The 26,155-nt window shown below is 32.5% G+C and overlaps 8 protein-coding genes across 17 annotated transcripts; 5 read left to right on the top strand and 3 right to left on the bottom strand.

Moving 5' to 3' along the window:
* The first annotated feature begins 57 nt into the window (after nucleotides 1–57).
* LOC145933109 (uncharacterized) lies at nucleotides 58–4,866 on the top strand. 3 transcript variants are annotated; one of them, XM_083032597.1, is made up of 7 exons: nucleotides 58–188; nucleotides 916–1,704; nucleotides 1,782–1,988; nucleotides 2,070–2,294; nucleotides 2,379–2,644; nucleotides 2,772–3,165; nucleotides 3,357–4,866. In XM_083032597.1, exons 2-7 carry the CDS (start codon nucleotides 937–939, stop codon nucleotides 3,618–3,620), a joined length of 2,124 nt encoding a protein of 707 aa, XP_082888723.1. In that variant the 5' UTR covers nucleotides 58–188; nucleotides 916–936; the 3' UTR covers nucleotides 3,621–4,866. The 3 variants fall into 3 exon arrangements, with proteins under 3 accessions (XP_082888723.1, XP_082888725.1, XP_082888724.1); XM_083032599.1 differs by lacking the exon at nucleotides 58–188 and adding an exon at nucleotides 269–389; XM_083032598.1 differs by lacking the exon at nucleotides 58–188 and adding an exon at nucleotides 415–763.
* LOC145933115 (bifunctional peptidase and (3S)-lysyl hydroxylase Jmjd7-like) lies at nucleotides 4,112–6,043 on the bottom strand. The gene is made up of 4 exons (XM_083032609.1): nucleotides 5,848–6,043; nucleotides 4,862–5,344; nucleotides 4,389–4,635; nucleotides 4,112–4,301 (listed from the first exon to the last, which is right to left on the bottom strand). Exons 1-4 carry the CDS (start codon nucleotides 5,906–5,908, stop codon nucleotides 4,112–4,114), a joined length of 981 nt encoding a protein of 326 aa, XP_082888735.1. The 5' UTR covers nucleotides 5,909–6,043.
* LOC145933110 (prestin) lies at nucleotides 6,025–10,012 on the top strand. 5 transcript variants are annotated; one of them, XM_083032601.1, is made up of 11 exons: nucleotides 6,025–6,150; nucleotides 6,487–6,705; nucleotides 6,796–7,068; nucleotides 7,302–7,486; nucleotides 7,571–7,735; nucleotides 7,860–7,964; nucleotides 8,053–8,186; nucleotides 8,288–8,450; nucleotides 8,537–8,737; nucleotides 8,826–9,074; nucleotides 9,148–10,012. In XM_083032601.1, exons 2-11 carry the CDS (start codon nucleotides 6,603–6,605, stop codon nucleotides 9,583–9,585), a joined length of 2,016 nt encoding a protein of 671 aa, XP_082888727.1. In that variant the 5' UTR covers nucleotides 6,025–6,150; nucleotides 6,487–6,602; the 3' UTR covers nucleotides 9,586–10,012. The 5 variants fall into 5 exon arrangements, with proteins under 5 accessions (XP_082888727.1, XP_082888726.1, XP_082888729.1 ...); XM_083032600.1 differs by having other exon boundaries at nucleotides 6,035–6,150; nucleotides 6,460–6,705; XM_083032603.1 differs by lacking the exons at nucleotides 6,025–6,150; nucleotides 6,487–6,705 and having other exon boundaries at nucleotides 6,859–6,995; nucleotides 7,226–7,486.
* On the bottom strand, nucleotides 10,006–13,486 carry Mpcp1 (Mitochondrial phosphate carrier protein 1). Its single transcript, XM_083032608.1, has 6 exons — nucleotides 13,353–13,486; nucleotides 13,073–13,246; nucleotides 11,459–11,619; nucleotides 11,140–11,376; nucleotides 10,705–11,001; nucleotides 10,006–10,629 (listed from the first exon to the last, which is right to left on the bottom strand). The coding sequence occupies exons 2-6, from the start codon at nucleotides 13,218–13,220 to the stop codon at nucleotides 10,402–10,404; spliced, it is 1,071 nt and encodes a 356-aa protein (XP_082888734.1). The 5' UTR covers nucleotides 13,221–13,246; nucleotides 13,353–13,486; the 3' UTR covers nucleotides 10,006–10,401.
* Nucleotides 13,487–13,661: 175 nt separating this feature from the next.
* Nucleotides 13,662–14,858, top strand: Mrps18c (mitochondrial ribosomal protein S18C). Its single transcript, XM_083032610.1, has 3 exons — nucleotides 13,662–13,868; nucleotides 14,055–14,262; nucleotides 14,348–14,858. Exons 1-3 carry the CDS (start codon nucleotides 13,731–13,733, stop codon nucleotides 14,437–14,439), a joined length of 438 nt encoding a protein of 145 aa, XP_082888736.1. The 5' UTR covers nucleotides 13,662–13,730; the 3' UTR covers nucleotides 14,440–14,858.
* Nucleotides 14,859–15,333: 475 nt separating this feature from the next.
* Nucleotides 15,334–19,635, top strand: Ohgt (E3 ubiquitin ligase component cereblon). 4 transcript variants are annotated; one of them, XM_083032612.1, is made up of 8 exons: nucleotides 15,334–15,978; nucleotides 16,282–16,350; nucleotides 16,483–16,580; nucleotides 16,729–17,073; nucleotides 17,872–18,124; nucleotides 18,204–18,349; nucleotides 18,473–18,669; nucleotides 18,764–19,635. In XM_083032612.1, exons 1-8 carry the CDS (start codon nucleotides 15,918–15,920, stop codon nucleotides 18,900–18,902), a joined length of 1,308 nt encoding a protein of 435 aa, XP_082888738.1. In that variant the 5' UTR covers nucleotides 15,334–15,917; the 3' UTR covers nucleotides 18,903–19,635. The 4 variants fall into 4 exon arrangements, with proteins under 4 accessions (XP_082888738.1, XP_082888739.1, XP_082888740.1 ...); XM_083032614.1 differs by having other exon boundaries at nucleotides 15,963–15,978; nucleotides 16,282–16,331; XM_083032613.1 differs by lacking the exon at nucleotides 16,282–16,350 and having other exon boundaries at nucleotides 15,339–15,978.
* A 669-nt stretch (nucleotides 19,636–20,304) lies between these two features.
* Nucleotides 20,305–22,047, top strand: LOC145933120 (splicing regulator RBM11). The gene is made up of 2 exons (XM_083032616.1): nucleotides 20,305–20,649; nucleotides 20,795–22,047. Exons 1-2 carry the CDS (start codon nucleotides 20,566–20,568, stop codon nucleotides 21,374–21,376), a joined length of 666 nt encoding a protein of 221 aa, XP_082888742.1. The 5' UTR covers nucleotides 20,305–20,565; the 3' UTR covers nucleotides 21,377–22,047.
* On the bottom strand, nucleotides 21,867–25,474 carry LOC145933119 (glucose dehydrogenase [FAD, quinone]). Its single transcript, XM_083032615.1, has 11 exons — nucleotides 25,220–25,474; nucleotides 24,679–24,881; nucleotides 24,482–24,593; nucleotides 24,253–24,387; nucleotides 24,065–24,183; nucleotides 23,814–23,981; nucleotides 23,487–23,640; nucleotides 23,097–23,257; nucleotides 22,792–22,969; nucleotides 22,501–22,705; nucleotides 21,867–22,144 (listed from the first exon to the last, which is right to left on the bottom strand). Exons 1-11 carry the CDS (start codon nucleotides 25,371–25,373, stop codon nucleotides 21,919–21,921), a joined length of 1,815 nt encoding a protein of 604 aa, XP_082888741.1. The 5' UTR covers nucleotides 25,374–25,474; the 3' UTR covers nucleotides 21,867–21,918.
* Nucleotides 25,475–26,155: the final 681 nt, after the last annotated feature.

The following is a 26,155-nucleotide window of genomic DNA, read 5'->3' on the forward strand; positions in this document are numbered from 1 at the left end:
GCAGGCACCCAAGTTCTTCCGGTTGCGCATGCGCGTCGTATTCGAGCGCGAGCTAGGCGTCGCTCGCTTGGTGGAGAAGACTCAGAAGAAAAGGCGGCTTCGGAGCGATTGGCGTATCGACCGAGCACTTATCAAAATCTCAATTTCTTCCGCGTATTTTACGCGCGCGCCGAACTCGCGAAATAACGGTGGGTACAGTGCTCGATGATGAGCGAGATTAGCGAGAATAATTGATATATATCGGATCGCGCATTTTCTCACGAGCTCGCCAGCTCGCTCGGAGCTCGGAGCCTTGCCATTCCGCGTGACGATAAACGCTCACCCCTCCATAATGTGTTGGCCATATTGCTATCCGTTGATAAACTTACGGAATTTTACCGTACCGACTGGTGAGTGCGGACCTCGCGCGGGGATCATCGCGTCGCGCAAAGTGTGAAAATATCGTAAACGCGTTCCTCGACAACGCTTTGACAACGAGCGGAGTAGCGTTTCGCGGAAACTCGATTCGTGGCGATTCGCGTTTACCCTACTCTACTGGCCGACATTATTATATTCCGACACGATGCGCAAACCGCGAAAACGCGACCTTCGTCGTCTCCCTTGAATATTTTGGAATATTTCGCGCTCGCGCTCTCGCTCTCGCTCTCTTTCCCGTCATATCAGGTCGCTTTCGAGTTTAGTCGCCATCCGCAGGCGAAAATATCAATGTCCGTCGGCATGAGACGCACAGCTATTCCTTAGCATCAGTCAGCAATTCGCGAGTGTACATAATAATTCGTTAATTTGAAATTTATCTACCTATACCGATTTTCATTAGCCGCGATGCATAATTCGTTTGATAAATATATTTGTGCATGTTAAATTTTGATTTTCTCCTAAATATACATATATGTATATAATGTTTACCTCTTTTAGGTCTATCTGTATGATCTAAAAATGGAGTTATCGTCGGAAATATTGGAGAGCCTGGTTGTGGACAACAAAGATGTTATGGAGGTGCTGAAAGATGGAAGCATTACAGAGGAAGATATTATATTTGAGTCCGAAGCAACTGAGGATTCCGAAGAGGCAGAAATAGAAGAAATTATAGAAATAATCGAAGAAGTTGAGGAATATGACGAGACTACTCTGGATGATGATATATCTTTGGAGGATAAGGATAAGATAGTGAAGGATAGTGCAACGGTTGAGAGAACGGAGAAAAATGATCAAGTAACTAAGAAAAATGTAGAACTTTATAGCTTTGAGGAGGAGAATTCAGCGTTTGCTTCGCAGTCTGCAAAGAAGAATTCTACCAAAAACACTAATAGCGGTATAACACAAAAGACTATTAGTAAACAAGTTATAACTTATGACGTAGATGAGGACTGGCAGGATGAAGAACTGGAACGCATAGATGACATGGCCAATAATCGTGCAGAATCTCTACAGATACAAGCTGATAAGAAACATGTAAATAATCAAACTATTTCACAATCAAATAAAATAGATTTAAGAATTACCATGGATTCCACGAAAAAGTCAGACAAATCTCGAATAGATAGTGGTATTGGAAATAATATAAATATTATTGAAGATGATAACGAAACAACTCACGAGATAGTAAAAAATGTAGAGAACAATCTAGTGTACACTGTGCTTGGCACAAAGAAGCAAGACTCGTCTAAGCAACAGGAAAAGATCACAGACACACATTATGTCAAAGTTAGTATATCTTTGAAATATTGCAAAAAAAAATTATAATCAGTCTTTTGATATTATTAATGTTTGCATTATTTTAGATGGAACGACTCGAGGAGAACACCATTCCCGTCGAAGGTACCATTTACTATGAAGGAGAGAATATGGAAACATTATATGTAGCGCAAGCTATTGATGACAATGAACAGTATCAATACGATAATGCTACAATAGAGCAAGATGAACAAATGTCTTGGGAGGCGGCAAATTCCGAATCTAATCAAAATCAAGAAGAGGATAGTTCTCAAGTAAATAATATCTCTAGTTAAAATATTAACATCCAAATGTTACAAACAAAATGTATTATAAATATCTTTACTTTTATATAGGATCAGATATTTTTACACGAGGACGAAGATGGTCAGTTGTACTTTAAGGACGCCAGTGGAGTTTTGCAACCAGTATATTTGACCGAGGATGGAAATTATGCGATTGCTGAAACCAGTGACGATACTGGTAAAGAATTGCAATCAAAATCTCAACAAAACAATGATACGATCGAAGACGATGCTTACATTTTGCCTGATTCGGATAAATCCATTTCTAACAAACAGGTATAATTCTAATATACATTGATGGATTTCATGTTAAAAAGAAATTGTCTCACTACATTCTAATTATATTTATAAATTTATTAGACCACCAGTAATACGGTATCACCGACGTCGCTTCAAGATTTTGATAATGAAGACAATACTGTAACCATATCTTTGATAATATCAGAGGATGAGAACGGACAAAAGAGAACTCAAGTCATTATACCGACAACGGATAATTTAAAATGTGACATCTGTAACAAAAGTTTCAAAACATCCTGCCAATTACTCCGACATAATAGATTGAAACATGCTCGTGAGGAAGATATAACTACAAGAAACTTTCCTTGCGATTTGTGCCCTAAAAGGCAAGTGGAGCCTTAAAATCTATGTCCTAAGAACAAGTTGAAAAGTTTAATAATTTAATTATTTAATAAAATTCTTAATGCTAACATTTTTTTTGTTTATAATATTAAATTTTTAATTTTTTTTCAGGTATCCGGATCAAACTTCTTTAGCTCGCCATAGAAAGACTCACACCGGCGATCGACCATTTCAGTGCTTGGAATGTCAGAAAAACTTTCCCACTTCTACTGCGTTACGTCGTCACTTGACGCTGCACAATTCGCAATCGCGACCGCTTCCCTGCATTTACTGCGGTCGGCGATTCATGGACAAGACTAGTTTAGCGAAACACGAAGAATCACATATGCCTAATGAGCAGCGTAAATACACGTGTGACATATGTCAAAAGACCTTCCATCACATAACTGATCTGAGTATGCACAAGAAGTATCACGATCCTGATAAGAAATTCGATTGCGAGGTATGCGGTCGCGAGTTTAACAGATTGAACAACTTGCAGAGACACATGATGGTACATCAGCAAGTATGTATATATTTAATTATTTTAATTATATCTTCTATAATATTCTCTTTATAGTACATAGACGAAAAAATATAAATGTAATGTTGCAATTTAATTTATTTTTGCATTTTATGATTATCTTTTTTCGATTTTAATTGCAAATTATTTTTATCGAAAATTGAAGTTATACATTATGTTTCTCTTATGTATAGCAACAAGGAACAAGTGAGGAAATACTCTCTTGTGACGTTTGCGGAATCACGTATAAATTCATGAGTTCGTTGACGAGACATATGGTGACTACTCACATGAATCCCGAAAAATTGAGACAGCAAGCGGAAGAGCAGAGAAGAAAGCGCGAGAATAATTATCGAAAATATTTAGAAAACCGAAAGATGTATGAAACTCAGCACTCTACGTACGGTACAAGACGTAAATATCATTTAAATTCCGAAAGTAATGACGAAACGGCCTGACTTCAATTTTCTCATAATCTCTTGATAGTTTCATAAAGAGTAGTCATAAGATTTCTATGAATAATAATTCCGCATTAGTGCGATGTCTTTGTATCATTTATTGATTAACATGAATGATACAGATGTGCATTTAATTAAATGAATATTATTGACAACATATATATATATACATATTAATGTATGTATGTATGTGTATATATATAATAATTAAAAAATATTTAATATATATACATACATACGTTAATATATATATATATATATATATATATATATATATATTAATTAAAAAATATATATGTAGACATCTCGATCAGTACACGATTATTGACATTATGAAATAGTATGTGTATACAGTAAATGCATATATATACATATATATAAATATAATTTTTCTTTAGTCTCTTGCATGCATTTTCAATTCTGATTTAAAATAAAATAGCACCATTTATATACAAATGTTTAAAGTGTGCCTTAACCACAAACTTACTTGTTTATTTGCACAATGTCTCAAGTGTTTTAAAGTATGCATATTTAATATCGAATTCCATATCGTACCAATAATTGATGGATATACAAGCATGGGATTGTGTTACATGATGGAACCATAAAGATGGTAAATATAGTACATCTCCAGCTCTCAGCGTTATTTTCAAAGTATGTGCATTATGATATTCTGGATATCTATAAAAATAAATGTTTAGTTTTAGTCTTATTCTCTTAAAAATAAATGTCTAAAAAGGAAAATTATATGCTATATTCGTACTAAACTTTTCATAATCTGGATTTAAAGGATCTATACATATCCATGGTGTCAATGTGGAATTGGCAATCTGTTCCGAATCAGATGTTTCATTAGCTATCGATTCAATAATCCATTTTCCAGATTCATATTCTTTGTAAACAGCAGATGGATAGTTTCTATACGGAATCCATGGTAAATCCGTGGGAGGATGTAAGATAAAATTCTTTTCACCAGACACAACACAATATATATTTTCGTAAGGATCTTTGTGCACTATATATAAATTGATAAAATATGTAGTTTAGTATACTTGTGAATTTTGTCAATTCTTTTAGAATTAAACATATAAACTTGTAAAATGATGTGGATAGTATGCAAAATTTGTCAAATTATAAAAGTAAGATTCAACTAACAATCTTGTAATAAGTTTTTTTGTTTAGAGATATCCTAGATTTTGAGACTTTTCCGAAATGTGTTATCGAGTAAAATAAAACCTTACTGGAAGTTACAGCTCTTTCATCTCCCATCCAAAAGTTCACAGCATCGGGGTGCTTTCCAAATGCTTCTGTGGCCCATGATATTTCAATTTCTGCATCCGACCATAATTTGCGAAAACCATTTATAAAATTTGAATTTTGTCTTTGTATATAAAATACGCTGTCTTCCTTTACATTTTCTAAGGTATCGAGAAACTCTGACATTGTGAGTAAACGTTCCTCAGGCATTACGAAAAATTCCTCCCTAGTGTCATCTTTTCTAGCTATTGCATCTGCATAGCCATTCGGCGTTACAGCGACTGAAACGTTTTCGTCGCCAAATACTTGACGAAGGTACGGTATAGACCATTTGTTTAGAGCAGGCCAATGTTTTATCGCTCCTTTTATTATTAATGGTATATTTTTTGAGACATACTCTCGGTAGAAAATAAGAGGTGTAATTTCTGTGCAATTTATTTCTGCAACTTTACTTTGCAAATACAATTCTACAAAAAAATTATAAAGTGAACAAAAATTTTATATTACAAATTATAGAGCTATGCAAATGTATATTTCAATAGAAATATATTTTTATGTAATTTGTATGTTCTTATATAATTTTATATATATATATATAATTTGAAGAAAATATATTTTTCAATTGGAGAATAAAGAAAAAATAAAAATTGTGCTTTTAACAAACATTTTATTGGAAAATTTGTATGACCAAAGAAGAGAGAGATGAAGAATATTAGTAATTGCATTATGTGTATCAATAATTAATAATTGTATTTTTACATTTATATACTATAAAATATATTTTCTATATATTTTTATACGTGTAATAAACAAAACAGAAATTGTAAATTTTGCAGCATTATACGTGGATTGACAGTATATTTTTTGTTTATAAGATTTATATGTATTTCCAGCTGTGTATAATTCAAATAATTAGATATGAGGTTAACCCACGCATATTAAAAAAAAAAAAAAGAAAAAAAAAACAAACCTTTCGCTTCTTGTGACAAGACATGATATGCCTCTTGGATTCTAGCTTCAGCATTTGACATTCTTCAAGTAAAGATTGATGTTAAAACGCAGACAGATATAGGTTAAGAGAATTTAAATTTAAATCTATGTGTATACAGTCAATTGTCAGTTGCATATACGAGCAGCTGTGGACATAGCCTGATGATTTATTAGTCACGTGTTATCTCAAGAATTTTATTGTCTGTCTATGAGTGAGATACGAGAGAGACTGCAAAAATATATATTAGAGATAAGAGTTTACTCTTTCTCTCTCAACAAATACGTATGATAACAATGACAAAATATAAATATAATTTATATAAATAGCAATTAATTTATATAGAAAAAAGTGATATATATTTTCTATTATATTATATTATTATGTACAATATAAAACACACTTTTTTTCAGTTGCATAAGTTTTTAAAATAATTTTTTATAAATTATAAAAAATTGCAAGTTTAATATATAACAATAGAAAATGTTAGTCAAGATATTATATAATTATGAGTGGTGTTAGATGATTTGATTATTTAGAATCTAGAAAGATATATCAGTTATATGTGTATATGTAATATTGATTTAATTACAGATATATTATGCATGTGTGTGTGTGTAGATAAACCAAATAAAGTATAAGATGGACAAGAACTTGGAGAGATAAACACAGTTTTTATATTATATTCATAAACAGTTCTTAAGAGTGAGTGTACTTAGTATCTGTCGATTGCAATCATGGACAAGCGTGACGTACTGTTGCATATAAATTTAGAGAGGCCTCTTTATGAACACGAAGCATTGAATCAAAATTATGATTATGAGAAACCAAAATCATTTTGTAAGTTATGATTTAGTAAAGTAACAAAAAGAAATGTATATTCTCTATGTTGCTTAATAAATTCTGAAATACAATTTTATATTTCTGCAGTGATGCAAAATGCAAGGAATGTTATCAGATCGAAAGATTGGCGAGCTTGTATAGCGTCGACAGTACCGGCGATGAAATGGCTTAGCAAGTATAATTGGAGAGAAAACATACTGTCCGATATTATCTCTGGTCTGACTGTAGCAATTATGCATATCCCACAAGGCATGGCGTATGCGCTTTTGGGAAACCTACCACCGGTGGTTGGTATATACATGGCCTTCTTTCCTGTCATTATATATTTTCTTTTTGGCACATCCAAGCATGTATCCATAGGTGAGAAAGGTGTAGATGAAATATATAAAGACACAAAATATGCATAATTTTTTAGAGATTGTACTAAACACACAACAGAGTTGTAAAGATATGATACTTTTATAGTTTATAACTCTCGGGCGTTAATCTGCATTTATCTGGTTAACTTCCATTACAGAACAATTAGAAATAATACAACTTAATATGTGAACTTATTCAACCTTGAACAATCAAACATTCTTGGCATCCATCAGGAACTTTTGCCGTGGTTTGTCTAATGACTGGTAAGGTAGTAACATATTACTCAAATCCATTGACGGGTCATACATCTGCGAATCTTTCGGATGCTTTTTCTCAAAATCTTGAGGATGTTACGTATTATACATATACACCCATGCAGGTAGCAACAGCCGTGACATTAATGGTCGGAATATATCAGGTAAACACCGCGTATTATACTTTTCAAAACATATTTCAATCAAATAGAATGATGAAAAATAAATATATTTCTCTTATGTTATAGATAATAATGTACACATTCCGATTAGGCGTTGTAACGACATTGCTGAGTGAAACTTTAGTGAATAGCTTTACAACAGCAGCTGCTGTTTATGTCTTAATTTCTCAAATCAAGGATCTTCTTGGTTTAAAATTGCCAAAGCAAAAAGGATATTTTAAGCTAATTTTTGTAAGTAAATATTCTACGTATATATCTATGTGTCTATATATAATATATATTATAGATTATATATTAATGTATATTATTTATTAAGAAAAAAACATTTAAGCTAAGATTATTATTTAAATTTCAGACTGTTATAGATATATTTAAAGAAATACAAAATACCAACATAGCTGCAGCAATAGTATCAATTGTATCAATTGTTATTCTTGTTTTTAATAATGAATTTCTGAAGGTAAAAATGTATATTGTATTAAAATTTGATTTTTTTAAATTTGTGTATTTGAAAATATTGGCTAATGACATAATTTGTCTTTGTTTAGCCAAGGATCAGCAAAATATGTAGCATGCCAATACCCATTGAACTCATTGCAGTCGTCGGTGGGACCTTGGTTTCTCGATATTGCGATTTACCAAAGATTTATAATATTGAAACCGTCGGACATATTCCTACAGGGTACGTATTAAATCAAGTTGTATCGCTTAAATTTATTTACTAAAATTCTCATGTGCTTATCTTCAAATTTAGATTGTATAAATATAAATGCTTCTCAATAGGCTTCCCAAACCAGAGGTGCCGAGTCTAGAATTATTACCCTTGGTAGCGATCGACAGCATCGCAATAACCATGGTTTCGTACACCATCACCATATCGATGGCATTGATATTTGCGCAGAAACTTAACTATGAAATAGATTCTAATCAGGAACTTCTTGCAATGGTGTGAGATCCATTATTATATATTTTAATAATTTAATATTTTTATTATGTATTTATTCTCGTGATGACAAATTATTTCAATTTTAGGGCTTTAGTAACATAATGGGCTCTTTCTTTTCGTGCATGCCGATTTCGGCTTCCTTAAGCAGATCTCTCATTCAACAAACTGTCGGAGGACGCACACAAATAGCGAGCATTGTGTCTTGCTTACTATTGTTCATTATACTTTTATGGATCGGACCGTTTTTCGAACTGCTACCAAGATGCGTTTTGGCTTCCATAATAGTTGTATGTATAGAATTACATCGTATAATCATAGATTGCCGAATTAGGCAAAAAAGGAAAAAAGAATACCTTCTGAAGATCCTTTATACAGGTAGCGTTAAAAGGAATGTTGCAACAAGCTAATCAGCTCGTTAAATTTTGGAAACTGAGCAAAACTGATGCCACAATTTGGATCGTAACGTTCCTGATTATGACGCTGATAAATATCGACGTTGGATTGCTCGCGGGATTGCTCGTGTCGCTAGTCATTATTCTGCTACAGGCTATTCGGCCCTATGCGTGTTTGCTAGGTCACATACCACATACGGATTTATATTTGGACTTGGACAGATATAAAGCGGTAAGTTTTATCAACAAGTAGATAAATGTCGGACAAAAATGAGATATTAATCAGTTTTACGTGTTGATTTTAGGCGGTAGAGATACAAGGAGTAAAAATATTTCATTATTGCGGCACTTTGAACTTTGCCAATAACAATTACTTTAGATCCATCGTGTACAGACTCGTAGGAGTATGTCCGCGAAAGATGATCAAGCATGGAAGAAAATTAGCCGAAGAGAACCATTTTCTAGATGATAAAGATTCCGAAGGTAGACACGAATTCCAATGCATAATCATGGACATGAGTGCGTTGAGTTACATCGATCCCAGTAGCGTTCAGATGTTGCACTTGATCGTCGAAGAATTCACGCAGATAAACATCAAGTTTTACTTTGTCAATTGTCCAAGTCCCATTTTTGAAATGATAAAGAAATGTGATTTATACATATACGGCGAAATGTCATTGAAAATTTTTGCAACTATACAAGATGCCGTCACTTACTTTCGAAACGAAGTTTCCTCAAGATAATGAAAAATAGTTTTTCTCTGTCATGTACATGCTGTGTATAAGACATATTTTTGATAACATTGTTAACTACGCGTAATGGAAGAGTATGCAGCTACATTTTGCATTCTATTTCAGTATTGCTCTTTACATTGTATTTAGAAAAGATATTTCCTACAAAATAATATTATGACAAAGAAAAAATATTTTTTACCGAGTATCAATCTTTAATAAAAAAAGTGTAGTGCTAAACACAGTATTATGTAGATATTTGTACATTGCATTGAAAACATAAAGTGATACAAATGTACTTCATAAGATCTCTGTATTCAATTTGTTTGTACTTACAGCAATACTTGTAAAGATTTTTTTTTTATCGTTATATGTATCATATCATAAGTATTGTTCAGTACTGGAAGGAGAAATAATAAGTAATATAACATGTCACTGAGCAATCGTCTTGTTTATTTACAGCGATCACCCTATGTACAATGTGACAGGTTCTAGTTACCCTGACTAGGATAACTCGTTGTGACTGTCGCAAAAGTCAGTTTTACTGTGCCTTTTATAATTATAGAGTATCGGTAATTAGCATTCTCTAAATATTTCCTATTTGTAAGACACAATTATTTTTTTCTAATAACTCGCGGCAGTGTTGCCAGATTATTGATCGACTGCATTGTATAATGTCACAAAATAAATATTCGAAAATAAGTGGCAGAGCACATTGTTCAACAATGGTACGGCACAAAGATCAAATTGAAATTGCTTTATATGTTTTCTTCTCTAAATCCGATGATCGAATATTCGACGATCCAATCGGAACGTGTCTTCCGGCGTTTATGCCAGACCATACTTTTTCTTGAGGGACTCTGGCATCTCGGGTGGTGGAGGACGGGGCATGCGCAGCCAGACCTTGACGGCGTCGTAGATGAACCATTGCGCTGCAGTCAGGGTACCGATCATTACAATCCTCGGTCCCAAGCCCTTCCACACGCCGGCTAAGCCGAGTTTCTTCAGGACATCGCCCGCGGTCGCTCCCTTTTCTTGGTTTAATTTTGACACCACCTGACGCAGACATATTTATACGTTTCATAAATCCGAAATATGAGGAAAACTTGCGATTATGTACATAAAATTTACCGTATCTGCGGGATGAGATACGATGGCGCAGAATACACCGGCGATGTAGCCAGCCGCAAAAGTGACCACCAGTTGTTCGCCTTTACTGCACTCCGCCCTAGGTTTAGGTACTACATATTTATACAGAAGTTCGACGGTGCGCTCGAAGCAGGCGAATTTCATCATTGTGTAAGGAATTTGACGCAACCACAGTGGCACCAGACCCTTATAGAAACTGGTAAGACCCTCATCCGCGTACATCTTCGGCAACGCTTGTCGCAAAGTGTTGGCGTATCCGGGCATAGTTTGTATCCTGACCTAGAATTTAAAAGTTCCATTGCATAAAATAATAAATAATATATGTAATTATCCATAGCAATTTTAAAAAAACATATTGAGCAATTTATAATCTATAATTGTCCATAGCAATTAAAAAAAAATGGAGCAATTTGTTACCTTGGCAGCTTCAAACGGCGCCAAGCCAATATCCGCGAAGAATTCCGCGGAAGCCGACGATATCAAATACAAACTTGTTCTGTATTCGTAAGAGAGTTCTTCGCCGGCCAACGTTGCATACTGAACTTTAAAAACTTCGTAGAGACCAAATTTAAACATTCCCTGAATAGAATAACCGAAGAAGGTGGGCGCCCAGCCCCTCACTAACCCTCGAGCGCCGCCTTCGGCGAATGTTACCTACAATCAACAATATCTGTGATGAGTATTATAATTAGAGAAATCTAAAAAAAAAAGAGTATAATCAAAGAATAAGAATTACTCGAAATCCACTGAACACTGATTTATATTTCTGAGGGTCCACTTGAATTCGGCATTTGACTAAATCTAAGGGAGTTATACCGGTATGAGTGATACCGCAAGACAAAATTCCTCCGAGACCGCATAACAAGAAATAATGGTTCGACCCAAATTCGCAGCTATCTGTAAATATACAAAATACATCATATTAATTTTTATTTTAGAAAGTGACTTTTTTTTACATTCATCATCTTAGTCCTTTAGCTCGTGTCCGAGCGTGGTGACTTCTCTATTCATATACATGTGTTTGGGCGTGTGGATTGTACACATGCATATGTGTATATGGGACCTACAGTTTAACGCCGGTTCCGAACGGCCAATGATGTTTTTATTTACATCTTAGAGAAGTTCTCATGGCAAGGTGTACTCTCAGTGGTTTGCCATTGCCTTCCGAGAGGAGAACGAATGAATGTAATCTTTTTGGTCTTACCGGGGATCTCGAACCCGGGACCTTCGGCTCTATAGACTATGTTCGCCCTCTATAGACCACGCTCGCCCTTTTTTACATTAGCCTACCATATTAATTGTAAAATCGATAAAGATTTTAATATAATCTAAGGCGAGTTTCTCAGAAAATCTCCGAATACCAGAGATGTAAATGTTCAGAAAGATTTTAAAGGCATTATTCGATCAGCTGATTGGATCGAATTCTTCTGGCGTGGATTCAAAGTTGATTCGCTCCCACCTTTCCCCTCTTGATCTAATAAGAAAAAACATCCTTCTCTCGACACGTTTCTCGGTCACGGTCAACGTACGAAGAATCGGATTTATTTTTACGTAGCCGTCATGTCCAAGGCTAGTCCAAGGCTAAGGGAAGCAAGTTTTTTTATAACGCGCCGATATACGACAAGATGGCCGCGCCTTATGCAACTCGCGGCGTGCATCCGTTTAACATCAGCGGATTATGTCTTCGCGAATGCCTCTCGAGAATGTGTCTCCCGAGATATTATATAATTCGTAATTTTCTCCGTCCATAGAAAATTAAATAAAAATATAAACAATGTACGAGTATCGCGTGACGCGCTTGGGCACGTACAATCGAATGTCTATTCGAATTTCGAACTTAACAATTTGCTCTTATCTATACATATGAAATGTTGCATGAAATGTGCAGTTATATAATTAATGTACAATAAATACATAATCGACCGAGTTATCTACAGTAAAATACAGAATACGTCGCTAATGAGAGAAATTATATCCTGCTATTGAATTTTACAAGATCTGAAAATCGAATCCTGACAATTGATCTTTCAAAATCGAATTTTGACAATTGATATCACAATCATTTTAACGGGTTATGTAACGCGACAAGACGGTCAGAATGTCAGATAAGAGAAATGGCGGGCGGTTTTATCACATATAAATTTCTACATCTCAATATATAAAGCATCGAAGATAAAATTCACGAGACGAGAAGTCGTTCGCCATTAGGAGAAGGAAACTTTAGAATGTTAAAAAAGAAAAATTGCACGAAAGTGTAAGTTAACCTCTCGGTTAACCGATCAGGGGACGAGTTTCTGCAATCGCTCGTTTATAATTCGAGCAGAATCGAGGAGAGGAGATAATTACTGACCACCACCCTCCTCGACGGAGGCGGCGGCGATGCTGCGATTCGGAACGAGCGGTCGCGTTCCGTCGTCCTTTAACGCCTGACACTTGGCCTGCGTGAACGGCGACGAGAAGGGGTTGATTTTCACTGCCTCCTGCACCCAAGACAACATCGTGATGACGCGACTCGCGCTTGCACCTGAACAGAAGCAACATTCTAAATTAGCGACAGTTGGAATTAGCTCGTTAACATTGGATACATATGGTTTATATTTATTAAGAGGCACTATGTCAAAGTACCGCACCTGTTTCAAGAAATGACTCTCGCCAACGAGAAATCCGCAAAAGAGTGGCAGAAGCAGAGAATGAGAGAATGCGGTAGCGCAGCCCGTTTAACGTTACGAACGTACATAAATCTATCGGTAACACAGATGAGAAAGCGAGTTGGGAATTTCAGTGTATCGACTACAGGCGTGAAAACGAAGCTTGAAGATGGAAATTTGACCAATCGGGATGAAGAGAGCTTCGCCTCGATTGGTCAATCAAATGCCTGCATTTAGGGGATTATTTTCATGTGATTTTCGTACATAATGTTGGTAATTCTGAACGTACCGGCAGAAGGACTACAAGATTTGGAGGTTATGTTTGCGAGTTGTACATACGCGTAGTAGTACTCGCGCAAAATGATTTCTATTTCTGCTTTGCAAAGAATCGCGATAACAAGAGTCGCTAGCAAGTTTTACGGATCGTGTCTTCGAACTATAAGCAAAAGTTCCGCCGACAGTTCTGTAGAGATCAATGCAGCGGTGGAAGATGACATGGTAAATCAGTGAATCTTATCTTGCGTGCAATTTATAAACAGAAACAGTGTGTATTTCTATGTAAAATTATTTATTCCACTCGTCACATTTCTTTTTCTTCATATTTCTTAATTATCCGACACTAGCTTATTTTTTTTAATTCACAAATATGATTATTGCACTAATACTTATTTCTCGTATTTCTAGCCCATACAAATTCAAAATCCTTTTGTAAAAGAGAAACGTCAATGTATCTTGTGTAGATTGAATATCGACCCAGATTACAAGAATGTAAGATTGCTTTCTCAATTTCAAAGTCAGTACACAGGCAGAATATATGGAAGACACATAACTGGATTGTGCGAACATAAACAAAAGAAGGTGGAAGAAGAAATTAAAAGAGCTCAAGCTGCAGGTACTCAAATATGTATTTTTGTATTTAATAGAATTAAAAGAGAGAACTTACAAGAAACTAATAATGTATATCTTCTATATTATAGGTTTAATGGGCTATTGGACCAAAGAAGCAAAATATTTCAAAGATCCGCAATTATTTGATCCAAATAATCCATTCAGGCCGCATAAATTTTAAACAAGTAATGACAGAATCATATATATGCACACAAATGCACAGATATATACTAAAAATAAAAATCAGTGTTACATCATGGAGTTAAGAGGCTATTACGTACGTTGAATATACCGATTGGTTGCCATTGTAAAAAATTATTGAAATTCATAAAATTCTCCATCTGGTACATTCAACAAACTCGATGACAAATGTAATATCAATCTTAATTTCTTTAAATTGTAAGTAGTTGAATAAATATAACAACTAAATTGTTTTAATGAACTCTGGTCTTATCAAACTTAAAAGGATTTGTATTTATGATCAACAAAACTGCAACATTTTGTATGCAATTTATATAGATCTGTAATTATATTCGTAATATAATGCTTTCTGACAAATTATGCAGTACGATAGTGTGTTCGTAAAGTCCAAAGAGTTTCTATTGCGATACAATATTGTAAAATCCTAAATATAAATATGTAAAATGTCTCAGTAATATCTCTCAACATTTCAATAAATTTTATGTTTAATATTAAGTAAAATATAATTTTATCTGTAATTTAAACATAAAACGGTAATTCAGTTTAGCTGCTTCACGAGATATATCAATAAATTTGCACTCATTCGACGCGTTTTTGCTTAAAATGAAAGAATCTGGCAGAAAAAAAGCGTCGCTCTGCTCCGCAAAGCGAAATATTAACAGTTAAAGTTGACTACTTTTGGGTTAGGAAATCTGTCATACCGATGACACAAGTACTCTCTGCGGTCACATGCGCATGCTCTGTGGTATAGTAGACAGTTACACACCACACACACACACACGGCATGGGTGCAAAGACCCCCTTGCCTCCCCGACCCGTGCGTGTGTGTGTGGTGTGTGTGTAACTGCTACTCATGGTATAAATGACCACAGAGCATGCGCATGTAACCGTAGAGAGTGCTCATCGATATGACAGATTTCCTAACCCTAATAGTAGTCAACTTTAACTGTTAATATTTCGCTTTGCGGGGGAGAGCGACGCTTTTTTCTGCCAGATTCTTTCATTTTAAGCAAAAACGCGTCGAATGAGTGCAAATTTATTGATATATCTCGTGAGGCAGCTAAACTGAATAATTATACCCATAAAACTTAAATCAAAATTAAAATAAACAATTTTTGTAAAAAAGTTAGGTTAACGGAAGCAGCCAAAATTCGCGATAGATGGCGTTTTCAAATATAGGCGGGAGTTCGCGAATCGATCGTTTTATCGTCTTAATTCTATATTCATCGTTATCGATTGTTTCGTAACGGGATTTTTATTAATTTGTAGGACGATAATTAATAGCGAACAAATAATAACAAATTTTAACAAAATAAAGAGATTTATACGTTCTATATAATTTGTCGCTCTGTGCTGTTTCTCCTTCTGACGTCACAGTCACAGAGAAGGATACATGCATAGTTTGCTTACACTGAATCGAGCGGATTTTTCATTTGCGCCCTAATTTAATAAATAATAATGGATATTGACGAGGATTATAACAGCGAGGAAAGCGATTTCGACGAACGTTCCACGATAGGTATGTTCTTCGATCTTGATTATTTGACGCGCGGTACACACTATAAAATATATCGTGTAAGGTTATATACAAAGGGATATGCGTGTATATACATATATATCGCGTATTTATATTTACGATTCCAAATGAACGCGTCAACAAGTAGTGCAAGAGTCGGTTGTAGTCAAATCCTCGTTTATAGTAATTTGCTATCACTTTTTAGATCATAGCTTAACCTATGACATATAGATACAAAAATGACATTAATGCAACTGTGCGTAAGACTGTTCAAGTGTCCAATATTGAAGTTAAACTGCTTTGCAGAAGTTAATCCGCATAGTAGCCCAGACGAGGATTTTGAAAGTTCGTCAGATGTAAGCACGCTCGAACTAGGTATACTCTCCAGTATTTTTCGTATCTTAACGGATTCGCTTCTTTCCCTGACTCGTAAAACGAAAGAGAAAAAAAAGAACACAATATTTTGTACGTACTTTTTATTAAAAGTGTGCCATTATATATTTGTAGCTCTACCGGGTCATAGGCGATACGTAGAGCCCAATATGGAGGATATACCGGTGCCTACGGACAACACATTTGATGTGACATTACCAGCGACACATTCTGTAAGTATATGCTTTTTGATGTTTGGGATAAAACGAAAGATAAAACAAAATTAACACAATATTTAATTGGACTTGCACAACTGATGGAATAATTTTCTATAAGATGATTATGAATCATCATATATATATATTTTTTTTCTTTATTTAGTATTTAGGACAAAATTTAGAAGAAGTAAGGGGAAGAACAATACTGGATGATGGCATTTATATGAATCTACCGCTGTTGATAAAACAATCTGTATTATTTCCTGGTCAAACATTACCTATGACAGTTTTTGGGGCACATACTATAGATATGTTGCAAAATTGCATACAAAACGATCGTACTTTTGGTGTTGTATGTTACGGTCATCCCGAGATGGAGCGAATAGGGACAACTGCTGAGATCTACGAATACACAGACGGAGGTGTATGGATGGATCACGGTCGGCGAGAATTTCGCTTGAAAGCTAAAGGCAGACAGCGTTTTAAGATATTACGTATTATTACACAGGTCAGTTTTTATATGAGAGACATTAAATTTAACCATTAACAATAATTGTTAAAGAAATAAAAGAATTATATCTTATAGAGAAATTTGAAACATACTTTGTAGAGAATTATTAAAATAATACAAGCTATAATTTTTTAAAAATATAATTTTGATATTTATAAGAACATGGAATATTATAGCTCATTGTTAGCTCTCAGATTTCTGTCATCTCACTGCAGCCATATTGAATTATGTCATAGAATCATGAATTTTTTTCTTATGAAATATTTTTTTTAATAACATGCGTGCACATTGGAATAATTTTAATTTTGAAATAATTTTTATTTAAATAAATTAGGCTTTTTGTAAAATACATTACTCGTGCTTGATAATATGAATTCAAAAAAACATCCTGAAAACTTGCTTTTTTTCTTGCATTGCATTGATAAATGCATATATAACCCAATCTGAATGTATTTCACTTTTTTAGTAAAAATGAATCTTGTGACAATTTTGATCAAGATTTACAATTATTTATTAATCCATGAATTCTGAAAGGATGTTCCTTGGTATAGTTTATATAGTTTATTAATTTGTACTATCATAGTTTGCGAGCAGTACCGAGTATTAAAAAATTAATTTATTTTTATATTTTACAGTAAAAAAATTTACATGATTCATCTTTTCTTAATTCAATACAGCTGCAATGAGGGATCAAGAACTTCAGTCTCAAATATAGATATAGTTATATACAGCTTCACAATTTACTATGTTTTTGTTTATTATAATTTGTTTACAAGATTTTGATGTTATAATCAGGATCACAATAAAATTTCGGCCAATGTTAAAGTGTTACCAGAGATAACACTTGGGCCACCGTTTTTGGACCAACGCTTGGCCTCATTAGATCGCTTGAGAGTTTTTACTGATTCAGAAGAAGACATGAAAAAGCAGGAGAGAATACAGAACTTGGATGCTGCGGTGACTGCTTGGCCAGCTTGGGTCTATAGGCAGTACGATCCTGTAAGACTTTCCTTTAGAATTCGTCAGCATCTGCAGTTTCTTGAAACTAGTAGGTTACAATTGTATAAATAAAAATATATATGTAAATTCACGTAACGTTTTTATTGTATATAAATTGTATTTTATAGGAGGTGGTAGTATACCTAAAGATCCTGTAGATTTGTCCTTCTGGGTCGCACAAAATATTCTAATGGATCATGAGGAAAGACTTGTGTTATTAAGTTACGATTGCGCAATTTCTCGATTACAAAGAGAGTTAAAGTATCTCATGGAGGTATGTGTGTATAAAACAAAATGTTAAATATCTAGAGATACTTGACGAGATAATGTTTGCTTTGCTGTTTTTTTGCATTATATTGCTCTTTTTCTTTTTTTAATGTCAAACTGTTGTTTAAAGGATAAAATCTACGTATGCGTTAATTGCGAATCCTTTATCGGAAGGCAGTCGCACATGTTTCCGATGAATAAGGAAGGTCCGCAGGGTACTTATGTCAATCCCGGCGGTGTTATACATGAGACTATAACTTTTTATCATGTTCAAGGAGTTATGCTCAGTGATGCGGCTCCTTCGACCGAGTACAGTTGGTTTCCTGGGTAAGAGAGCAATATTCACATTCACTGGAAATGCATTCTAAGGCGTGCGTGAGGTTTGTGTTACATTGCTAATAATTAATACGCGCAATTTTAGATATGCCTGGACAGTAGCTATCTGTAAAAGCTGTCATCATCACGTCGGTTGGAAGTTTACAGCAGTGCATAATAATTTAAGACCTAAAACATTTTGGGGTTTGACACGCAGGAGTTTGAAAAATAAGAAAAAAAAATAAAACTAAGATGTATGATTAATGTATGTTGGGTGTTATAAATGTCTTTATAATTTATTGGATGAATACTTTTGAAATGTATCATGTTTAATAGAATTTCTGTTATTCTACGATTTTCTGACAGTTTACAGTCTTATTGTAATAGCACGTGAGCAATGAGAGAATGTCTGTGTACTCATTTTTTGTTCATTTTTTGTTCATTTTTTACTCATTTATTTTAATGTGGTCATATGATTATATAGCAAATACTTCATAGAAGAGCAGTGCGAGAAAAGGAAAAAATTTAGTTTAAAGAAAAATCTCTGATTTAGGAAAAATCTAAAATGAAAGCTCTTGGAATAAAAGAAACCGACTTTATATATCACTGATGACTGCTATACAATTTAAAAAAAGTTTAAAAAAGTGACCAATAGCCAGTAAACGACGGGTTTTATAAAAATGAAAATAAAGCATAAATCTTAGTTTATATTATTCTTGATTAATATAAATAATAATGATACAATGTGTTTGTTTAATTTTTTTACTTAGAAATTTATCCAATAAATATCGAGACACTTATGATGCCCAGTACGCAGTCTACAAGTTTTGTTTTATCTCTATCTTTAACTATATACACTTGGACAATAGCGATTTATAAAAAGTTATATAAATGAAGAATTGTTATATCAATAGCTATATGAGTTATATGATACAATTTTGTATATTCTTTGAGGCTATTACAGGAGAGTTCAGCCAACTGTCTCTATTTATATTAATTAAACATTATTTAAAATATTGTAGAGACTACATAACTAGAAGACAGATAAGACATTTTCCATATTGTCATTTATTTTTTTATTGTACAATGTTTTATAGCATCTTGTATGAAAAAAATACGTTATTGATCTACGTTATTCATGTTTACAGTAAGTTTATTTTTTGTGCGATGTTAATTTGCTTAAATTTTGTTCTATCTATAATAATGTTCAAATTTTTCTTTGTCCTTTGTGCAATTTTTGTAATTGAGGTAACTGAAAAAGGAATATAAAGCATAAATGATTTGTACATGTATTATAAAAAAATGTACATTAAAATTGCATATATATATGTATACCCTTATTTATTGGATTTTTATTACAGTAATACAAATAATTTAATCTATCCTCAGAAAGTTAATAATAAAATGTATAAAAAATATAAATGGATAGAATAAGATATCTATATGAGAGTTTTATATAAGAATGATTTGTTTAATATAAAATTAGCGAATATATATGTCGCGCGCGTGTATATTTAAGATATACGAACATATAAAGAGAAAAATAATAAATTAAGGATATATTTTTGTCCCAATTATATATTTTACAATTTCGCGGCTACATTGTTTTACAATTTCGAACGCATCCTAATCTTGTATCATGTATGTGCGCCTTTATATATTTGAGGTTAGGAATATTCAGATCAAATTATTGTATCTGAAATATCTGAATATTCATGTATCAAGACTTGGAGTAAAATAATTTTTAAGGTTTTAATCCGATGGTGTATTGTAAAGTAACATCGAATACGATAATTTTTTAAAAGTCTATGGCAATAGTAGAGACAGAGGCAAAGATATAAGGAAGTTTCTGGTAGATCCATTCGTTGATAAGGAATTAGCAAACGAAAATTTTGCTTACATTTTAGAATGGACGAGTATGCACGCACGCTCTATTGCGGAAATCTAAGCGAAAAAATAACCGAGGATATTCTTTATGAATTATTCTTACAAGTTAGTATATATATATATTTTGCATATATTAGAAATAAAATACATATATGTATATATATTTTGATAAATATCCTAATATTTCATTCATGTTATTTACATAAATTGTATAGATGAAGTTAACTCAAATATCTTTGTTATGTTGTAGGGAGGTCCTATACAAAAAATAAGCATTCCTAAAGATCGTGATGGCAAACAAAGACCATTTGGATTTGTCACATATAAACACATACATTCTGTGGAATATGCTTTACGTTTATTTGATGGTACAGCATTGTACAATCGTCCTCTTAATATGAAATTGAGAAATAATGCTGAGCCACAACAAGCAGAACCAAATCTGAATTCTATTTGCAATATAAATCACATGTTAGAATTAGGACAGCAAATGATCTTAGGAAATTACCCACCGCAAAATAGTGGTGCAATGTTACATGTTTCACAAAATGTTCCGACATATCCAAGACCATTGGATGCAAATTATAGTAATGATGATGGGATTAGAAGAAATCATCCTTATCAAAGGTACAGGGATAGAAAACAAGAGAGAGATAGAAATCAAGAGAGAGATAGAAACCAAGAGAGAAACAGAGATAGAAATCGAGAAAGAGATAGAGCAAGTAAAGAACGAAATGAACATTACAGAGATGAAAGATCACACTATAATAAAGATAATTGGAATTATCGTTCTAATCCTCGATATGGTGACAGAAAAAGATGGACTCATTGAAAATAAGTATTTTTTTGATCTTTTAGATCAAAAAATTATTAATTGAATTTTCCATTGATTTTTAAATTTAGCAGAGAATAAGTACAGATTTAGTTCTGTTTTAGCTATTAATTTGTCTTGAAGTAAATATATTGATATTAGAATTTTGTTATCAATAATCGCTATTTTCATTAACTATAATCTTGTAAATATTTATAGTTCTATTTACAATTTTGCTTTATAATTATATATATATAATATGCTAATATATATATATGATGTGTGTACAATAAACAGTTTCTATATAAATTGTGTTAAAACAAGTAAATGTGTTTTGCCATATTTTGAAATTATCTATTAAAAAAAATGTATATACTGTAAGAAAAAAAGTACATCATTATCACATCAATGATTTAAGATTAAGTTATACAGAGGAAATGTGTGTGTGCCTCTATTATTGCATCAATAAATGTATCCTTATGACAATCAATTCTTCATGTGCATTGTTAAATCAATACAATCAATAAGCTATTTTAGTTTTTTTTTAAATTTTATTTTTGTATTTATATGCGATATCTCTCGCATATATTGACACAAACATTAAATACATAACAAATGTTGCATGATTTGTACTGCCTCTGTATGTTTTTTTTCTCTTCTGCTTTCTTACTTTTAATAATACGGGCAGCCTTTTGCGCTAACATAAGCACAGCCGCATTGATATTTCCGCTTGGTAAGGATGGAAGAACTGATGCGTCCACGACATACAAGTTTCTCATATTGTAAACTCTATAACACAAACACGAATATATTTGTATATATATATATATATATATATATACATACATAATAGAAGTTTTATGATAATAAGGAGAGATTTTAGAAATCATAAACTAGCTGTATTATCTTGTTAGAGTTATATTTTTTCTCTATTAAAACCCATCATATAATTTTCGATTCTAATTCTATTAAAATAGTTTTTTCTTTAGACTGTGATAATTGTAATATAAAAATTGAAAGTAATTTTCTGTTCGATTTATGAGTCTCCTACCTTTGAACGAAGTATACTCTTATTACACTTCTAGTTTGCATTTAATTCATATTAATCTTTTGTTTTCTTCTAGTTTTAATTATAATGTAAATACCTAAATGATTCATCAACAACGTCGTTTATACGACATGTGCCAACTGGATGATAGGATGTCAGTGTTAAATGTTGCACATAACATTTCCAATACTTTCTAGTGTCATATATATGGTTCTCACAACCAGGAAAAGGTTTTCTATTGAGAGACGCGCCATAAGCTCTCAAAACATTCGTCTTCAAAAGTTTCTTTATAAAATACAAGCCTAAACATTTGTAATATTGATTAGAGAGTGTTGTTATATACATTTATCTGTATCTTTTAATATACCATGTATGCACTTAAAATTACCTTCTACAAGAGTGTCAATATCTTCCTTATTCGATAAATATTTTGGATCAATAAGTGGTTCATCGAAAGGATTGCTGCTCTGCAATCGTAATTCTCCACTACTCTTAGGATGTAGTAAAACAGGCGCGATTGTAATTGTATTTTCGTGCGAAAGAGAAGCGAAATATTTGTTATAAATCTAGAAAAAATATATAGAGAAATTAGACTTCTTATAAAAATTATTTGAATATTTTTCTGCCCTTTTGTTCAGTCTACTTTCTTTATTATATTTATCTCGTTTTTTTTTTTTTTTTCACTTTGTTTACCTCATCAGAAATTCCCATTGCTCTTTTGAGGACAAAGCCATAGTCTTTTGCTGCTCCAAGAGGTAATACCATTAATTGCAAATCTGGTATTGTGGCTTTATTTGTATGTAAAGCGCTATGAAAAGTTCCTATTACTTCAACTCCTGCTGATGTCCATGGTCCTAAATAAATCGATGAATTATCTCTACAATAAAGTATGTCAAAATGTAATGATCGCAATACATATGCATTAATATAAATTATTTATACACTATTCTATTTATCAGTTGTTAGAACTATTAGTCATTTGATAAATCTAAAAGTAAAGAAAAAATTATAGCCTGTGCAAGAAGCATGACTGTGTGCATTTATGTATGCAGCATTCATATATATGTATTAACATATTCTTACCTCTCCCAAAAAGGAAGTAATTAAAAGCTGACAGAGGATTAGAGATATCAGAAAAATTCAATCCAAGACTTGTATTAAGCATAATCAAATCGAGACCAGTTAGTATGTGATCCATTAAAGTTTGACCGACTGGCAAATCATTGATTACACTAATCTAAATGATGATAATTATTATAAAAAATAATAAAGAAATATAATGGAAAATATAATGATTTATATATATTATATAGTGTTTTTCTAAAATTTTCTTTATGACAAAATAAGACAATAAGTTATAAATTGTAAGAGAAACAGATAAATGTTTCGAGTTGATTATTAAAGACTTACATTTAAATCCTCCAAGTGCTTTTTTGGTCCAATTCCAGATAACATTAATAATTTTGGACTTTCAATTGCACCAGCACTTAGAATAACCCCTTTTTTTGCCATTGCTGTATATTTGTGACCAAATCTAAGAAATTCAATCCCTTCAGCTTTATCCAAAGTCACTAGTATCTTTAATAATAATTAACCATTTTTTATATTTTGTCTTTTTGAGATGTATGGTAGAAAAAGCAATAACCTTCAAATAGGCTTACTTTGCTGGCACGTGCATGAGTAAGTAGGGTCAAGTTGGGATAATTAGGCTTCTGATATAGAACTTTATCTGAACTCCATTTTCTGCCATTTTCTATTGTCAATTGAGCTTTCATAAAACCTAAATAATAAACATCATTGTAAATAAAAATAAAATACAACTGAAATATTTCATATAAGAAATAAATACCTGTATCCAATTGCAAATTCATGTCGCCTATATTATGATTCAATTCTTTTACTGCCTTCAAAAATACATCAGCAAAATCAGAGCTCCATCCTAATTTATCAATGCTCACTAATTTATTATTCTCTGCAACAAATTCTAAAAAATTTATAAAATATGTATTTAAGAATAATTTAAATATATATATTTCTGAATCTATATTATTATAGATTAGAATATGTCTTTTATGTACCCATAAAATCTGGAAACCATGTTTCATAGTCCAGTCGATGTCCCAATACATAAGCCATATAATTTAAGCGACTTGTTCCTCCAACAATTTTACCTCTAGGCCATCTGCTTTGCTGCAAAAATCTTTATGATAATATATGCAAGACTTCTTGATAAACGTTGCAACACATATATTTACATATTTTTATATATATTTACATTATTGGTTAAACCTTTACATGCGTGTTCTTGAGGAACAGTAATATATTGCCAATCATAAGCAGTTTTTTGAATCATCGGTGCCAAAAGTGGTATATCGAGAAAAAGTGGTGCAGTACCACCTGCTTCTAGCAATAATACACTTGATTGTTTGTCCTCTGCTAGCCGTGTTGCCAGAATTGTACCACCACTACCAGCACCAACTGTGATAATATCATAAATTATATATACAGATGAATAATGTTGTAATTTTTTAAGTAAAAATTGAAATAAAATATCAAATTAGCTTTGCAAATGTAAATGTTAAATACCGAAGTAAATATAAAGAAAGATAATTGATTGTTCTGCAAATTATTAAATTATTTCTAATTAAAAAATATACATACATTTGATATATTTATGTAAAATATTAAATAAAAAATTATAATTAAAAATTAATAAACTATAAATAAATTCTTATTAAATAAATAATTTACTTTTACATTTATATGTTTTATTATCTCATTTTGTTCCTATTTACTATAAACTGTATATAACTTACCAACAATATAATCGTACTGTTGCATATTTCGAACGTTGTTGAAGAACCATTGAAAAGATATATCCAACATGTATGCAAAATGAATATAAAAAAGAAATATCGTCGTAAGAGCACCGGTGAAAATAAATAGCAGAGCTTTTGTAAATATAAACATTTCGTAAGACAGGAAAGCGACAGAAATCACAGGAACAAGTAAGGTCTATAGAATAATAGGCAGGAATGATGGATGATGGGCATAGTGTTTCTATCCATGAAGGTAAGAAATAACAGGAGGGAGTGTAAAGGTGCCTTTTCATGCTGACGCTCGACGCTCATTTTTAGCGTCAAAAGACGTCACGTGACCAAAAATAAAGATACCAATTCGTCAATTTTGGTCACGTGACGTCTTTTGACGCTAAAAATGAACGTCGAGCGTCAGCATGAAAAGGCACCTTAAAGCCTTTTAAGTAGGGGGGGTAACAATACCAAATGTGATTGGTTGGCCACAGTAATATGGCGTTTTGTATTTTTTTTTCATCTTATCTAACCTAACTGAACCAAGTAAGTGAGAAACACGTTTGGCGAATAAATCGGATCTCACATTAATTTTGTTTTAAAAAGATAAAAAAGTTATAAAATATTATAAAATAAAATGCCCATGCTACTAAATACATACAGATTCGCTTACAATAGGCTTGTTTTCTATTGTTTTCTATTGTATATTATATATATCTGAACTGATGCAATAAGTTAGAATGAGACAATAAAGTATATTTTGTCTCACTATAACTTATTGCACCAGTGTGCACAGTTCAGCCAGTGCAGAAATAGAAAACAAGCCTTATATGGCATAGCACAATATATATATTACTATTGTACATACAATATATATATATATATATATATATATATATATATATATATCATAGTTATAAATATTATTTATGAATTTTTCCT

The sequence above is a fragment of the Prenolepis imparis genome, unplaced genomic scaffold, assembly GCF_030444845.1.
Source record: "Prenolepis imparis isolate NDT839.2.m4 unplaced genomic scaffold, iyPreImpa1.0 SCAF_2, whole genome shotgun sequence".
Lineage (NCBI taxonomy): Eukaryota > Metazoa > Arthropoda > Insecta > Hymenoptera > Formicidae > Prenolepis > Prenolepis imparis.

Excerpts from the sequence above, each read along its gene's own strand:
- Mrps18c (XM_083032610.1), top strand. The coding sequence starts at position 13,731 with ATGATTTCTATTTCTGCTTTGCAAAGAATCGCGATAACAAGAGTCGCT. Across the intron at positions 13,869-14,054 it reads CAGCGGTGGAAGATGACATG|CCCATACAAATTCAAAATCC; the intron begins GTAAATCAGTGA and ends TCGTATTTCTAG. Across the intron at positions 14,263-14,347 it reads TAAAAGAGCTCAAGCTGCAG|GTTTAATGGGCTATTGGACC; the intron begins GTACTCAAATAT and ends TCTATATTATAG.
- LOC145933109 (XM_083032597.1), top strand. The coding sequence starts at position 937 with ATGGAGTTATCGTCGGAAATATTGGAGAGCCTGGTTGTGGACAACAAA. Across the intron at positions 1,989-2,069 it reads AAGAAGAGGATAGTTCTCAA|GATCAGATATTTTTACACGA; the intron begins GTAAATAATATC and ends ACTTTTATATAG. Across the intron at positions 2,295-2,378 it reads AATCCATTTCTAACAAACAG|ACCACCAGTAATACGGTATC; the intron begins GTATAATTCTAA and ends TAAATTTATTAG.
- LOC145933115 (XM_083032609.1), bottom strand. The coding sequence starts at position 5,908 with ATGTCAAATGCTGAAGCTAGAATCCAAGAGGCATATCATGTCTTGTCA. Across the intron at positions 4,636-4,861 it reads TGAAAGAGCTGTAACTTCCA|TGCACAAAGATCCTTACGAA; the intron begins GTAAGGTTTTAT and ends ATTTATATATAG. Across the intron at positions 4,302-4,388 it reads TTAAATCCAGATTATGAAAA|ATATCCAGAATATCATAATG; the intron begins GTTTAGTACGAA and ends TTATTTTTATAG.
- Mpcp1 (XM_083032608.1), bottom strand. The coding sequence starts at position 13,220 with ATGTTGTCTTGGGTGCAGGAGGCAGTGAAAATCAACCCCTTCTCGTCG. Across the intron at positions 11,377-11,458 it reads CAGTGTTCAGTGGATTTCGA|GTAACATTCGCCGAAGGCGG; the intron begins GTAATTCTTATT and ends TGTTGATTGTAG. Across the intron at positions 10,630-10,704 it reads TATCTCATCCCGCAGATACG|GTGGTGTCAAAATTAAACCA; the intron begins GTAAATTTTATG and ends TGTCTGCGTCAG.
- Ohgt (XM_083032611.1), top strand. The coding sequence starts at position 16,215 with ATGACATTAATGCAACTGTGCGTAAGACTGTTCAAGTGTCCAATATTG. Across the intron at positions 17,074-17,871 it reads TATTACGTATTATTACACAG|GATCACAATAAAATTTCGGC; the intron begins GTCAGTTTTTAT and ends TGTTATAATCAG. Across the intron at positions 18,125-18,203 it reads TCTGCAGTTTCTTGAAACTA|GAGGTGGTAGTATACCTAAA; the intron begins GTAGGTTACAAT and ends TGTATTTTATAG.
- LOC145933119 (XM_083032615.1), bottom strand. The coding sequence starts at position 25,373 with ATGTTTATATTTACAAAAGCTCTGCTATTTATTTTCACCGGTGCTCTT. Across the intron at positions 24,184-24,252 it reads GAATTTGCAATTGGATACAG|GTTTTATGAAAGCTCAATTG; the intron begins GTATTTATTTCT and ends TTTATTATTTAG. Across the intron at positions 23,641-23,813 it reads AGCACTTGGAGGATTTAAAT|ATTAGTGTAATCAATGATTT; the intron begins GTAAGTCTTTAA and ends ATCATCATTTAG.
- LOC145933120 (XM_083032616.1), top strand. The coding sequence starts at position 20,566 with ATGGACGAGTATGCACGCACGCTCTATTGCGGAAATCTAAGCGAAAAA. Across the intron at positions 20,650-20,794 it reads TTTATGAATTATTCTTACAA|GGAGGTCCTATACAAAAAAT; the intron begins GTTAGTATATAT and ends GTTATGTTGTAG.
- LOC145933110 (XM_083032601.1), top strand. The coding sequence starts at position 6,603 with ATGGACAAGCGTGACGTACTGTTGCATATAAATTTAGAGAGGCCTCTT. Across the intron at positions 7,736-7,859 it reads GATATTTTAAGCTAATTTTT|ACTGTTATAGATATATTTAA; the intron begins GTAAGTAAATAT and ends TTTAAATTTCAG. Across the intron at positions 9,075-9,147 it reads ACTTGGACAGATATAAAGCG|GCGGTAGAGATACAAGGAGT; the intron begins GTAAGTTTTATC and ends TGTTGATTTTAG.